The sequence below is a fragment of the Schistocerca nitens genome, chromosome 2 (genome assembly GCF_023898315.1).
Source record: "Schistocerca nitens isolate TAMUIC-IGC-003100 chromosome 2, iqSchNite1.1, whole genome shotgun sequence".
NCBI lineage: Eukaryota > Metazoa > Arthropoda > Insecta > Orthoptera > Acrididae > Schistocerca > Schistocerca nitens.
The window spans coordinates 268601390-268617210 of NC_064615.1; the positions used below are offsets into that span (position 1 = coordinate 268601390).

Below are 15821 nucleotides of genomic sequence, written 5' to 3' on the forward strand. Positions count from 1 at the left end.
CTTGTATCCTTTTCACTCTTCTGCTGTTTCATCGTAAGGTAGGAACAGTGGCAGGTTTGTAGCTGATGGCTGAGGGAATAACATGGACAACAAGGAAAGCTACCTGACATTTCTATCCCTTTGACTGCTGTTGTAGAAATTGCTGTAGTGCAGTTTCCATCGACACACCTGGTAAGGTGGCCTGTTATGCAGGCTCCAAGGCTACATAACAAGCATAAAAAGTGCCCATGATTGTTGCCAATTATGTTGTAACTCATAACATAAAAAAATCATGAGATGGCATGTCCAGAACAAGAATATTTAATGATCTCAGATGACAATAGTTCACAACACAAGACGGGTACAGTACAGTTCTAGGTAGCATAGTAAATAGCACAACAGGTGAGAGCAGAGTGAGGATGGTCGCTGGGCATCTATTGCGTATGTGGATGGCAAGCTGTAAGTGGCACTGGGAGGCACCTGTGCAGCCAACATGCACAGTCTCTCAGCTGCAATTTCTCCCCCTTGCGGCCCCCTTTGCGATAGGGGATGTGTAGTGACAGTCACACCATATGTGCTATTTGAGTGACAACAGCTGATGGAGACATCGGCTGGTGCTCAACATCTGGGTGGTGGTGCAATTGGTTATCACAGTCTGTTGGTTCCAAAACACACTATAAAACTTGGATTACTAACCTTAAAGAGGTGAGGTCATCTCTGAAAGGCAAAAACAATAGAATTACTGAGTACAACACAGGATACAGAGGTTGTATGTTAATAATGAACAAAAATGTGGAAAGACAACCACTGAAAAATGTATGACACAAAGAAACTCGTAACAGTCCAGAGGTGTATAAGCTTTCGAGTTGCTGTCTTTTTCTAGTGCAAGAACACACACACACACAAACACACACACACACACACACACACACACACACACGATCACCACACAGACACCAAAACACATCCACTCGTGACCTTGGCAATGCTTCCGTGGAGTCTGTGGTTTTAAGTTCATAAGGAAGCAATTGTGGTCAAGTTCTCTGGAGAGAGTGAATGCTAAATTCTTTGTGTTGGCTTTAACACCCATCCATACAAGTTCCAGATTTTGGAAAAACTGAAAGAATACGATCACTGGTCGTAAATAGCTTTGTGCCAACAAATGAAGAAAAATGCGTGAGGGCAGTGCACTTCATTTTCATCTCACTAGTTGCATTAATAAGGCCTGCTGGGTGAAGAGTGGAAATGTACACCTGACCGTTAACCGTGCGGTATACAGTTCCATCACACAGTGTCATTGGAGCTTACTTTCTTTGAAAGTGAAGGACTGTTAACACTGACAGTTATTACGCATCATATCATCAGATGCTGCAGACATTCCTTGCACCACCACCTTGTACAATTTTCCACAGCTTCATGACACCTTGTTTTGATAGTATTTTGTAATATCACATGCTACAAGGCAATCAGTGGCAGCTGCGCAGGAATTGTTTATTAATTATATCGTCTCAAGATTTGTTGACATTAACTTATCTCTAAGATCACCAGATTTATCTGCTTATCTTCTTACTCAGTCAGAGATCAGATGAGCATTTATATAGGAGACTCCATCTGCAAGACATAGTTTACAACCATTCATAATATGACTTACTTGTTCTTCTTTTCCTGTTGCCTTTAGACACTTCTCTGTGGCATCAGCAGTGTTATACATCAGTTTTGACAGTGTTAGTAGCATTTGGTGAGCGGATGCTCTCCCTGATACAACCACTACCCCCAGAAGGAATCTGTGTTGATGTCATGACGAAGCATGGTAACATTTTCTAAGTTTTTGAAATTAATTTGCTGACTGCGAATTCCTTGACATCAGCCTGTATTAGGTATAGCTCTACTACCTAATAGTGACACATGAAAATTTGGGCCAAACTGGGCCTTGAACCTGAATTTCCTGCTTAATACAAGCAGTCACATTAACCATTTCAGTTATCTGTGCATGCTCCCTGGACCAACCTAAAATTCCATTAGTAATACTGTCTGCATCCTTTTATCATAGTCCACTAAATTCATCACCTAATGTATGCGACATTACTTGGATTCACACAACAGGGAGATTGTGACAATGATGAATCGAGACAAAAGTCACTACTGATTTGTAGAACTAAAGCAATGAGGCAGAATCAATCTGGGATTGGCTCATCTCATGTCCCGGAAGCATGTACATTACCACTCTCAGCTATCCAGGAATGCATAATACGAATTACTGTTTGTTAAAACTCAAGTTGCAATCAGTGGTTTATTTTTTGGCATTAAAATACATTTGTTGATTTTTTTAAAATTTGGTTGAGTTTTTCTATAACTTCCTTTTTTCACTCTATATTTATGCTTACATAATTGTTAAACTGCTTTCTTTGTGATAAAAGTCAAAATGCTATTCTTTTAAAAGAAATTATGTATTTTGTGACATGGGACAATTTCATGTTTCTGTTTCCAGATTACATTACCGGGCTATATAGAAAGCATCAGAGATCGTCTTGCAGAAAACATCCATGAAATGTGGGCAATGAACAAAATTGAAGCCGGATGGGCATATGGAGAAAGGAGAGATGATGTTCGTAAAATTCATCCATGCCTCATTCAGTTTGAAAGACTGCCTCCAGCTGAGAAACGTTATGATTCACAGCTTGCAGTACAAACACTAAAGTATGTTATGGTTCAGTTGTAGTTTTTACTTACTTACAGTGGTACTTTACTAAAAAGGAAATAAAGGATGAACTTTACCCCTAGAAACTATTAAGTGATAAATTTCAAATACCCAGTTTATAGTAACATTTTTGTTGATGTTATTATGAAACAAATTGTTTATAAGAGATCTTTTTGTAGGACAATTCTTGCACTTGGATATTATATTACCATGGACAAGCCACCATCTCGTATCAAAACTGTTCGTCTTCCAAATGAACCATTCCTCCAGTCGAATGGCTACAAACCAGCACCCCTGGACCTTAGTGCTATCACACTTACTCCAAAAATGGAAGAGTTGGTTGATCAGCTTGCAGAAAATACACACAATCTCTGGGCAAAAGAACGCATTCAACAAGGCTGGACTTACGGCCTCAATGAGGTAAGTTAGCTGTTGTTTTACTTGCTAAACAAAATTATTTCCTTCAGTTTTTGAAAGTAGGGCAGTAGAAATGGTACTAAGAAATGTTAGGTTTCCATAAGATCTGGCCACTATTTACTTGAAAATGGTCACTTTTGGAAGTAATCTGACCAAAATTGTAGATAGCTTCTCTTGACAAGTGTTTCATGCAAGCTTTATTTATTACATTGGGCATGGTGTTCAGGTAGCACCATCTTTGCGGCTGATACAAAAGCTTTGCCCTATGATGATGTGTTTTACAAATTTGAACCTGAATGCAAATCATTCTTTTCATTGCTTTCAGCAAATGTTGAGCAGTCATTTTCTCATGTAAGCTTTGGTTTTGATCATTCATTAAATTTAGACATGAGACATCTGTCTTGAAAACTACAGCTACACAGAAATGAACTTCATATAGGAGAACCTATGAGATTAGGAAATGATCTTTCTGCACCAACCAGCAAATTTATCCCACTCTTCCAGGATGTTTAGTAAAATACTAGATTAGAATCCTTACTTTGCTAACATCTACATTTGGTAGCTATGGCATTGTCTGTGAGTAGAGAAAAATGTCTGAATGCACAATTGTGCCATTAAATGTTAGAAAGTTTTATTGAGGATCCTTAAGGGTTGGTGTTTAATATGATGACTGGCTATGAAACATGACTGTTAACACTCTTACATTGAAACAAACTACTCCCCTCTGCCTTTCCTCCATGCTCACAACACATGGGTCCATCTTGACCTTGGATCTGAGTGATCTCCCTCTCCTTCTTAAAATCATCCCACATTTCTCCCTGAGAAAGAAATTAACTATTTTGAAAGTTACGAATAGCTCTTTTCACTTTTAAATGTTTCTGTCAGCAATACTAGAAGTTCATCCCATGAAGGTAAAGTGTTTGCCGGCTTTCTACCTCCTTGTAATTTTACATTTTGTGTAAGTGAATTCTCCTTTTGTCACAACAGAGAGAGGATTATCAGAAACTAGCAAACAAGACAGTTTTCTCATCTCTTTCAGCGAGGCCCCCGTATATAGTATTGAGTTGTTCACACTTGTCAGCAAATTGTTAGCTTCCTCCCTTTCTCTTTGTATGAGCATCCAAGACCCTCAAAATAATTGGAATGCTTTTGTAACAAGGCCTTCATATTTCATCATTTTCACATTTCTCCAAAAGGATAAATCAGCATGAGTCGGGCTGTGGTTTGGTTAATGGGGATGTGAAGGATAAAACTGTAACTTGTCTGGTCTGAAAACAGTGTGTTGAACTGTGAAATGTTTTTTTTACACAGTTGCTGCCCTTTGATCAGATAAAACAAAAAGTGGAGGGGGGTGAACAAGGTAATTCTTCATCGTGTCCAGCCAGTCCCTATACATGCATTCATGTCTCAAACTTTTGATGTATTACTCTGGTATTTCTCTACCTCTTTTTGTTTCCTCCTTCCCATGAACTGTATTATGCATCTCATTAAATCTTTTGTTTGTAAGTTTCTCACCCATTAAATAGCACTTATTATTAATGTTGCACACTGTTTTGTTTTATAGGCAGTAAACAGGGCTTCTGTTATCACCTGTATCCCAATCCGTTTCACATCTCATCCTCCGTGTTTGCTTTATAGTAGTTTATTTTCCCATTTCTCTAGAAAACAGCAATAAACAACCCTCCGCATGACAATAAATGCAATTGTCATTGTTTAAATGACAGCTGCATTGTTATCAGCCAGCCTTTTCTGTGTAAATCAAAAGCAAACTTAGTTTTCTGATGTTAATTGGCATGTAAGTACCAACAAAAAAAATTAAAAGAAATTTGTAAAGGCGATGATGGAGAAATAAAATAAGTATGTGTGGACATTAAAAGAAAAATTAGAATTAATTGAAATATTTGAGAACTGATGCAGCACTAAGTGGTGATTATGGTATTGGAATGCAGACTATTCTGGACATTAAAAAGAGTAAACAGAAAATACAGGATTTTGTCAGTAAATGTGATTCTAGTTCTAGACCATCTACATGAAAAAGATGTTAAGAAATCTACATTTGTTAAATTAAATGCTGTTCTTTTGCAGTGGTTTAGCCAAAAATGAGCTGAAGGAGTCAGTATGTCAGGCGTGATGTGTATTGAAAAAGCAAAATTTTTTCATGAACTCTAGGGTTAGAGGGAGAATTTAATACCTCATCAGGGTGGGTAACCAGATTCGAACAATGTCATGGGATTTGTGAACTTACCATGTGAGGAGAACAGCTTAACTCAAATGTTGCAGCAATTCACTGAAGAATTCCAGAAACTTGTGGAAGAAAAGAATTTCACACCTGACCAAATTTATGATACATCATCATCATCTTGGACAGTTTCCAGCCTCTAGCTGGGTCTATTTGGAACATAGGCCTCTCCATCGTCTTCTGTCTTGACACCATCTCTTCGTCTCCATCTCGTTCCAGTCTTCTCCTTTCTTCTGGACGCATTCCTCCACTCCTTTCAGCCATCTGTCGCTCAGTCTTCCTCTGGTTCTCTTTCTTTCCAGTTTCATATTGTGTATCCTCCTGGGTATCCTCTTCTCCTCCATTCACTTAACATGCCCGTACCATGTCAGCCTTGATTTCTCTATCTCCTCCTGTAATGGTTTCACATTCATTAACTCTCTGATCCTCTCATTTCTTAACCTGTCTATCTTTGTCACTCCAATACTGTTTTTCAAGAATTTCATCTCACTAGCTTGTACTTTGCTTTTCTCTCTTCCTTTCATAACCCAGGTTTCGGATGCATATGTCAGGATCGGGACATAGTATGATTGGTATATTACCTTTTTACTGATTTAGCGTACATCCTAGCTCCGTATTAGGCTTCTGACACACTTCCAAAATGCTTCTGTTTTCCCCCCTGCTCGTTTATTTCTCTGTTGTTTCTTTCCATCTTCCTGTATCAGGCTTCCTAGTACTTGAAGCTCTCCACTCTCCTCAATCATTCCCCACCAGTTGTTATTCCAGTTGTTCCTCTCTCCTTCATTCTTGTTGTGATAATCATCTCACTCTCACTTATACTAAATTTCATCCCATATCCTTGTACTGTTCATTCCCATACATCCAACTGCTCTTGTACTTCCTCCTCCTGATTCCCCCCAAATCATCAGATCATCTGCAATTACCATAGCTTTCATCTTTCCTTCACCAATTACTTGTTCTGCTGTACTCATTATATCATCCATCACTACAATGAAGAGTAATGGTGAAAGTGCACTTCCCTGCTTGAAGCCATTCTTCTGTTCAATCCAGGCTGATCTCTCTCCTCCCACTTCACACAGCTCACACTTCCATTGTACATTTCCCTTATCCTCCAAATAATCTGTTTTGCTACTCCTCTGTTCTCCAGGGCGTTCCACACTTTGCTTCTATGTACACTATCATACACTTTTTCAATGTCCAGGAAGGTCATTAGTAGAATGATCTATTCCATATTCATAGTGCTGTTCCTGCAGTTGTCTTACAGCAAAAATTAGATCCACCATGGACCTTCCTGTTCTGAAGCCATTCTGCTCTTCTCTCTTCCCTCCTTCTAATTTTGCCCGAATTCATGCTTCCAAAATTTTCTCAAAAATATTTGCACAATGATTCATCAGTATTATCCCCTGATAGTTCTTGCACTCTTTTCTATTTCCCTCCTAAAGATCAGGACAATTATTCCCTTCTTCCAGTCTTCTGGGATCATCTTTTGTCTCCACACAATTTTCATTACTCAATATAGCCATTGTATCCCCACCTCTCCTGCTGCTCTCACCATCTCTACACTTAGCTCATCCATATCTGGTTACTTCCCTCCCTTCATCTTGCCCATTGCCTTTTCCACTTCTCCCCATGTAAGGTCTTTTTCTGTGTGCTGTTCCCCCTCTTTTTTCTCCTCGGCTTGTTGCTCCTCATCCAGGTCTCATCAGGTTTAGGCGGTCTTCAAAATATTCCTTCCACATATTCTTGAGTTCCTGCTTATTCTCTACATCTTGGCCATTCACCACTTGGGCATAATCTGTCATACTGTTCTTTCTCTTACTTTTAATCATTCCATATAACACCTTTTTTGAACTTTCACTATCCTCCTCCATCATTCTGGTCCACTGTTTCATCCACTTTCATCCTCCACCACCACTACTCTTTTTGCTTCTTTCTTTCTTGCTTGATACTCTTCTCTCGTCTCTACTGTTCTCTTCTTGAACCATACCCCAAAGACTCTATTCTTCTTCTGTACTGTATCCTTTATTTTAACATTCCACCAGGGTGTTTCTTTCCATCTCTTTTTGTTGCTTGTCCTTCCACATATTGCTTCTGCTCCACTTACTAATGTTCCCTTGAATCTACCCCTTTCCTCTTCTACCACTTTTTGTTTCATCCTTTGGGATGCTTTCCTTTACTACTTGCATTGACTGTAGCCTGCTTTCTTCCTCCTTCAACTTCCGTATCCTTATATATCCTTCCTGGTTTTCTGTCCCTTTATTATCTTAGTCCCTCTCAGGTTCATTACCAGCAAATGGTGGTTGCTATCCAAGGCCTCTGATGGTATTACCTTAATGTCAATGATGTTCTTATTCATCTCACTATCACACTTTCATACAGGAAGTAGTCAACTATCAACTTTCTCTTTAAGTCTTGACTGTACCATGTAATTTTGTGGCTCTTCTCCTGAACCAAGAGTTCCCAACCAGCAAGCCATTCCTTTGACAGAACTAAATAGTCTTTCACCTTCCTCATTTCGGCAGCTCCAACCCTCTGGTCCAAGCATACTTTCGTAGCATTGTCTTTCTCTACCAATGTGTGCATTTAAATATCCCATTACTATCACATTCTTCCTTCCCATCTGCTTCTGCATTTCATCTTCAGACTCTTGCTTCTCCTCAGAAGTGCAACCCACCTAACCCACCTGTGGCACATACACTTGTATTACTTGTATTACCTCTATGGTCATCCCTTGAGTGATATTTTGATCTTCATCATCCTATCACTTATTCTCTTCACTTCCTCTTTTAATTCATCTCTTACTACTGTTCCCACTTCATTTCTCCTTCCCTCCTCATTTCCACTCCAGTACAGTTGGTAACCTTTCCTCAGTTCTCTCCTTCCTTCTCCTTTCCATCTTGTTTCAGCTAACCCCAATAGGTCTAACTTCCTTCTTTCCATCATGCTACAAAAGTGGTCTGTATTGGAAATGTCTACCAACCAGAACCCTTGATTTTAAGAGCAAAGTTCATGCTCCTGGATATAATTTGTTTAAAGAACACACTGCAGTTTTGTGCACTGCTAATGCTTCTGGGAACCAGAAAGTGAAACTACCTGTACTAGTCATTGGAAAATAAAAAATAAGCCCTGAGCATCCAAGAACGTCACAGATAAGGATATCCCTTTGCATTATTGCAACAAAAAAGGAGCATGGATGGATAATGAAATTTTCAAATACTGGTTCCACACACATTTTGTATTATGAGTTTGGCAATTTCTAAAACAGAAAGGATTGCCACAGAAGTCTGTTCCATTGCTTGATAGTGCCCCCTTTACATCCAGATGAGATGATTCTTGTACCTGTTGATGGCCTCATTGTAACTAAGTTTTTACCTCCTAATGTGATTGGTATTACATAGCCAAAGGACCATGCTGTTACTGCAGCAGTAAAACAGTGCTATCAGGCAGGACTACTGAGAATGCTGGTTGATGAGGATAATTTGGTGGTGTTCTGGAAGAAGTAGGCAATTCTAGATGCTATACACAAGATTTCTGATGACTGGCAGTAAGACAAGCCATACACACTAGTTCGTTCATGGAAGAAAATTCTTCCAGATGTAGAAGAAAGTGATTTTCAAGGTTTCAGTGATGAATAAATAGTAGATAATGTATCTGGCAACAGGTTTAAATGGTTTTGAAGATGTCAATGAAGAAAACTTGAATGAGTGGCTGAAGATCAACGCATGATAACCCAGTTTCCAGTACATGAGTGACACTGTAATTGTGATTGCTACTTCACAACAAAACAAAGAAGACGATCGTGAAAGTGAAAGTGGGGATGAAGACAGGGACCTTCTCGGTCATTTTAGCATGTTGCAGTATGTTGATACTCTTCTAGATTATATGGCCCAGAGGAGTTTTCAGTACAGTGACATTATTGTCGCAAGAAAAATTTGAAATGCCATTTGAAGGAGTATCAATTCCTCTCAGAAGCAGACCAACATCACAGACTATTTTAAGAAATAAACGGGCTTACAGTATCTGTGCACAGAATTTGGATAAATTTTTGAACAAAGAATTTATGTTTGAAAATATCTAAATTATTTGTGTTTTTTATTATTCATGCATCTTCTCCCCCACATTTTCCCAAATAATTTGGAGTATACTGTAGTTTTATTTTGTGACGTGTATGTAGTAACATGGTCCAATAAAATTTGGAAGTGAGATAAAAATTTGTACATAATATTATGAAAAGGATATATTGTGGCTCACCATAAAAATGACATGCTGAATTGCAGACAGTCACATCAAAAGGACTGTTACATAAGTAAATTTTGGCCAAAGCTTTTTTTCAGAAAAGAAAGGAAAACACAAACACACAGGTTCATCTCATGCACACACGTTCGCTATCTCTGGCCACTCTGGCTGGAGGGATGAAGTGGTTTTCTTCTTGGTTTAGGGTTTTTGTAACTGCTGGCTTGCTCCTTGTAGCTAAAGCTGAGTCTGAACACTTCATGAGATCTGTCACCCAACAGAACATCTGACATATTTACCTTTTTCTTTTAATCTGGTTGCTGTAGTTGATTCTCTTGAAGTAGAGGTCCTGCTAACCAGTGCCTCTGAAATCTCATGTGTAGCCAAGGAAAGGTTTCACATTCTGCAGCTGTTACTGGAGCAAAAGAAGAAAACTTCTACTCATATCATGAAAAAGCATGTCCACTACTCTTTTTTTATAAACACATATTTCCGTGAATGGGTGTAAAGATCATTAGTGTGACTCACGAATTTGAGTAGATCACATCTTTACTTGTGAGATACTCAACATGGCAATCAAGATTAAAACATAATTCATTTGTCACAAAACCATATTGTCTTTTTGCTTTCATTCTTGAAGAGTGTGGTTGCTCTTTGACAGTCTAGCCGCCGTCAAGCTGCGATGCCAGAACGTAAAACACCCCACCAACTGCAGGTGAGGCTGTTTATTTGTCATCACACCTAGCCATTTTCTGGAATCCCACATCTCCCATTTAATGTCTGCGCATACGAAAACAATCACCCGCACACAGTATACGTTTCGCAACTTACCCCCTACTTAATATCGTTGTGTTACAATCATCTTTCCTTGTTCCAAACAAGGAGTGTGAAATGTAGTTTGCCTAATTGGCATGTAACACTTGATATTACCCCACTTAAAGGAAGGATGTGGGGACCTCTCTCCCCATTACCATACAACTGTAAACAACTTCATCACTTTACTGCTACAGCCATTTTCTTCTCTACTATCTGTTAAGTCTATTCAATTATAGAACTAGTTTGGAGAAAACTTTCATAATGTGACCACTAGTCATTATACAGCTTCATACTTTTGTATTCACTGCACTTACACTCCTTTTAAGGGCAGTCACTGTGTCAGACTATGGGTCTATCTAACCATACCTCTCTCCCAGCTACATTAAATGTTGTTAAATGTTGCAGGTCATTCCTCGCATGGATTCACCTGACTAAGTATAGGCCATTCCTCCTGCAGATCCACATACCCATTTCCTCTCCAACACCTTATCCACAGTTACTAGGCCCCTTTTACTATCTTTTCTCTTCTAATTTCTTTTTTTCCCTTACTCTTGTTTATAACATACACACATCAAAAAAAGTTTTGCATCAACCCGGTTCCCAGAACTCCTGAAGATAGACATTGACGGTGGATATTGTATCACAGACACTGTCCATTTGACTGTTCAGAGACGTCACTAAACCTGAATTGAATTGAATTTTGTTTGATCCTGTAAGATTACAATGTGTACAGTAAATGTACGTATAATATAGGACATGTCAAAGTATTAAAATTCTTTATCACTTATTTTCCTACACCTTTAGCTTACATTTTTACATCACTGATAATGAGTAACAATATATACAAATTTAATGGCATAAGTATTCTGCAACACTGTAAAACTCTTTTTCAATGAGATAGTAAACAACCATCCATGAGCAGTGCCTGTTAGATGAAGGGGGTCTGACAGCTGATCAGTTCCAGTCATTCCACCAGGAAGGAGGTGTTGTCTGTAGTTGAACCACACCTAGATGGTCAATACAGAAGTTTAATTGCGCCCGCATTGTTACTTTGAGCCAGGAAGGGCTCTCAACAAGGTAAGTGCCCAGGTGTCTTAGAGTGAACAAAAGTGATGTTGTTCAGACATGGAGGAGATACAGAGAGACAGGAACGGTCGATGACAGGTGTCGCTCAGGCCACCCAAGGGCTGCTACTGCAGTGGATGACTGCTACCTATGGATTATGGCTTGGAGGAACCCCGACAGTAACGCCACCGTGTTGAATAATGCTTTTCGTGCTGCCACAGGACGTTGTGTTATGATTCAAACTGTGTGCAGTAGGCTGCATGATGCACCCCCACTGTGCACATCTTGTGAATGACCTCCTTCAGGATAACGACATCACTCGACTAGAGTGGCCAGCATGTTCTCTAGACATGAACCCTATCGAACATGTCTGGGATAGACTGAAAAGGGCTGTTTATGGACAACATGACCCACCAACCACTCTGAGGCATCTACGTTGAATCGCCATTGAGGAGTGGCACAATCTGGACTAACAGTGCCTTGATGAACTTGTGGACAGTATGCCACGGCAAATACAGGCATGCATCAATGGAAGAGCATGTGCTACTGGGTATTAGAGGTACCAGTGTGTACAGCAATCTGGACCACTACCACTGAATGTCTCACAGTATGGTGGTACAACATACAATGTGTGGTTTTTATGAGCAATAAAAAGGGCGGAAATGATGTTTATGTTGATCTCTGTTCTAATGTTCCACACAAGTTCCGGAACTCTCGGAACCGAGGTGATGCAAAACTTTTTTTGATGTGTGTATATAACATCACTATGTACACATATTTCTCATGCTTATGTATCTTGCTTCTACTTACTTATACATATAGCTTATCCTTGACTTTCTTATAATTACTAAATTCAGACAATACAAAAGATTCTGTTCCAGGTATTTCTTGTGAATACAACAGGATAATGTTAGCACTTCATCTCCTGTTATTATTCATCAACCTTCTCCTTGTTGAATACTAGTAATCAAACCTTCTTGTTCTCTAGTTAACTCGTAAGATTTTGTGTCTTATTCAGCTAACATGCCATCAGTTTGTCGTGTCTTCCATCTCCTCCTTGGACTCCTCTCCCCTACAATGTGTAGTGTGACTAACATGTGTCACTCCACTCTAAAAAGAAATTCCTGTTAGCCTATTATTATCATGATATGCCAGTCCAATGCTACTGTTATAGGTTGTAAATTTTACTATATACACTGTAAAAAGAAGAGATCCTATGACATGAACTTTGCATATGGGCAGAGGGAAGATAGATTTGGTACTCCTTATGGTGAAGTAAGAAAAGGAAATAGAGAGACTGGTACATTAGGATCAAAGAAGAAAAGAAGACAAGTACCCCACAGATGGGTTCCCTTACCAACCCCCACCTCAGGGACCCGGTTTGCTAAGGTACTTCACAAGGCACAAGAGGGAGAAATTGTTTGGCATTCTCTTCAGAACAGACTTGCCATGGCTTCACCATTGCAGACACCCTGAAAACTGGTCCTAACAAAACCCTAAAACCCTATGAAATACAATTGAATTGTTTGTTGTGGTCTTCAGTCCTGAGATTGGTTTTATGCAGCTCTTCATGCTACTCTATCCTGTGCAAGCTTCTTCATCTCCCAGTACCTACTGCAGCCTACATCCTTCTGAATCTGCTTAGTGTATTCGTCTCTTGATCTCCCTCTATGAATTTTACCCTCCATGCTGCCCTCCAATACTAAACTGGTGATCCCTTGATGTCTCAGAACATGTCCTACCAACTGATCCCTTCTTGTAGTCAATTTGTGCTGTAAACTCAGCTTCCCCCCAGTTCTATTCAATACCTCCTCATTAGTTACGTGATCTACCCATCTAATCTTCAGCATTCTTCTGTAGCACCACATTTCAAAAGCTTCTATTCTCTTCTTGTCCAAACTATTTATCGTCCATGTTTCACTTCCATATGTGGCTACACTCCATACAAGTACTTTCAGAAACGACTTCCTGACATTTAAATCTATACTCAATGTTAACAAATTTCTCTTCTTCAGAAATGCTTTCTTGCCATTGCCAGTGTACATTTTATATCCTCTCTACTTCGACTATCATCAGTTATTTTGCCCCCCAAATAGCAAAACTCCTTTACTACTTTAAGTGTCTCATTTCCTACTCTAATTCCCTCAGCATCACCCAAGTTAACTTGACTACATTCCATTATCCTCATTTTGCTTTTGTTGATGTTCATCTTATATCCTCCTTTCAAGACACTGTCCATTCCGTTCAACTGCTCTTCCAAGTCCTTTGCTGTCTCTGACAAAATTACAATGTCATCGGTGAACCTCGAAGTTTTTATTTCTTCTCCATGGATTTTAATACTTACTCCGAATTTTTCTTTTGTTTCCTTTACTGCTTGCTCAATACACAGATTGAATAACATCGGGGATAGGCTACAATGCTGTCTCACTCCCTTCCCAACCGCTGCTTCCCTTTCATGACCCTCGACTCTTATAACAGCCAACTGGTTTCTGTACAAGTTGTAAATAGCCTTTCGCTCCTTGTATTTTACCCCTGCCACCTTCAGAATTGAATAGACAAGTATATTTGCATAAGTCATCATCAGGTCTACTCGTTGGTCTATACTTGATAGAGTTGATATCACTACCCATGATTAGCCTCCCATAATTAAGAGTTGTTATCACTACCCATGATTAGCCTCCCCTAATAAAATTCAAATAAAAACCCAACCATTCTGTTCTTTTTTCTTTATGTTAAAAATGTACAAAACCAGTAACTTCTTATTCTAAATTCCAAAATATTTAGCTTACTACACTCCTGGAAATGGAAAAAAGAACACATTGACACCGGTGTGTCAGACCCACCATACTTGCTCCGGACACTGCGAGAGGGCTGTACAAGCAATGATCACACGCACGGCACAGCGGACACACCAGGAACCGCGGTGTTGGCCGTCGAATGGCGCTAGCTGCGCAGCATTTGTGCACCGCCGCCGTCAGTGTCAGCCAGTTTGCCATGGCATACGGAGCTCCATCGCAGTCTTTAACACTGGTAGCATGCCGCGACAGCGTGGACGTGAACCGTATGTGCAGTTGACGGACTTTGAGCGAGGGCGTATAGTGGGCATGCGGGAGACCGGGTGGACGTACCGCCGAATTGCTCAACACGTGGGGCGTGAGGTCTCCACAGTACATCGATGTTGTCGCCAGTGGTCGGCGGAAGGTGCACGTGCCCGTCGACCTGGGACCGGACCGCAGCGATGCACGGATGCACGCCAAGACCGTAGGATCCTACGCAGTGCCGTAGGGGACCGCACCGCCACTTCCCAGCAAATTAGGGACACTGTTGCTCCTGGGGTATCGGCGAGGACCATTCGCAACCGTCTCCATGAAGCTGGGCTACGGTCCCGCACACCGTTAGGCCGTCTTCCGCTCACGCCCCAACATCGTGCAGCCCGCCTCCAGTGGTGTCGCGACAGGCGTGAATGGAGGGACGAATGGAGACGTGTCGTCTTCAGCGATGAGAGTCGCTTCTGCCTTGGTGCCAATGATGGTCGTATGCATGTTTGGCGCCATGCAGGTGAGCGCCACAATCAGGACTGCATACGACCGAGGCACACAGGGCCAACACCCGGCATCATGGTGTGGGGAGCGATCTCCTACACTGGCCGTACACCACTGGTGATCGTCGAGGGGACACTGAATAGTGCACGGTACATCCAAACCGTCATCGAACCCATCGTTCTACCATTCCTAGACCGGCAAGGGAACTTGCTGTTCCAACAGGACAATGCACGTCCGCATGTATCCCGTGCCACCCAACGTGCTCTAGAAGGTGTAAGTCAACTACCCTGGCCAGCAAGATCTCCGGATCTGTCCCCCATTGAGCATGTTTGGGACTGGATGAAGCGTCGTCTCACGCGGTCTGCACGTCCAGCACGAACGCTGGTCCAACTGAGGCGCCAGGTGGAAATGGCATGGCAAGCCGTTCCACAGGACTACATCCAGCATCTCTACGATCGTCTCCATGGGAGAATAGCAGCCTGCATTGCTGCGAAAGGTGGATATACACTGTACTAGTGCCAACATTGTGCATGTCTATCTTCATAAATGTACCAATACAATTATTACTGAATAAATGCTGGACTCCACACGTACAGGTGTTGGAGTCCTACCTTTTTTTTTAGTTCTAATTTGGGAAGAAGTGGTAGTAGAAGGTATAGTAGTGCTAAAAGACAATAGAATAGTCAAAGAAGATAGAAATTGTCCCAAGGAAACTAAGATAGAAGTACAGAAACAATTTAACATGGCCCGCTGGTGATTGTCAATCCACCGAATTTTCAAAGGGTGCAAACTCTCCTGGAACCTTAAATCTTTTAATCATATCTATGTTGTA

The 15821-nt window shown here is 40.7% G+C and overlaps 1 protein-coding gene across 1 annotated transcript in view; it reads left to right on the plus strand.

Moving 5' to 3' along the window:
• LOC126236010 (ryanodine receptor) overlaps window positions 1-15821 on the plus strand; it is a 702826-nt gene that overhangs the window by 281274 nt on the left and 405731 nt on the right. Inside the window, exons 21-22 of the mRNA XM_049945018.1 lie at window positions 2468-2676; window positions 2857-3097. Of these exons, the coding sequence (XP_049800975.1) occupies window positions 2468-2676; window positions 2857-3097 (450 nt within the window). The remainder of the gene's footprint in view (window positions 1-2467; window positions 2677-2856; window positions 3098-15821) is intronic.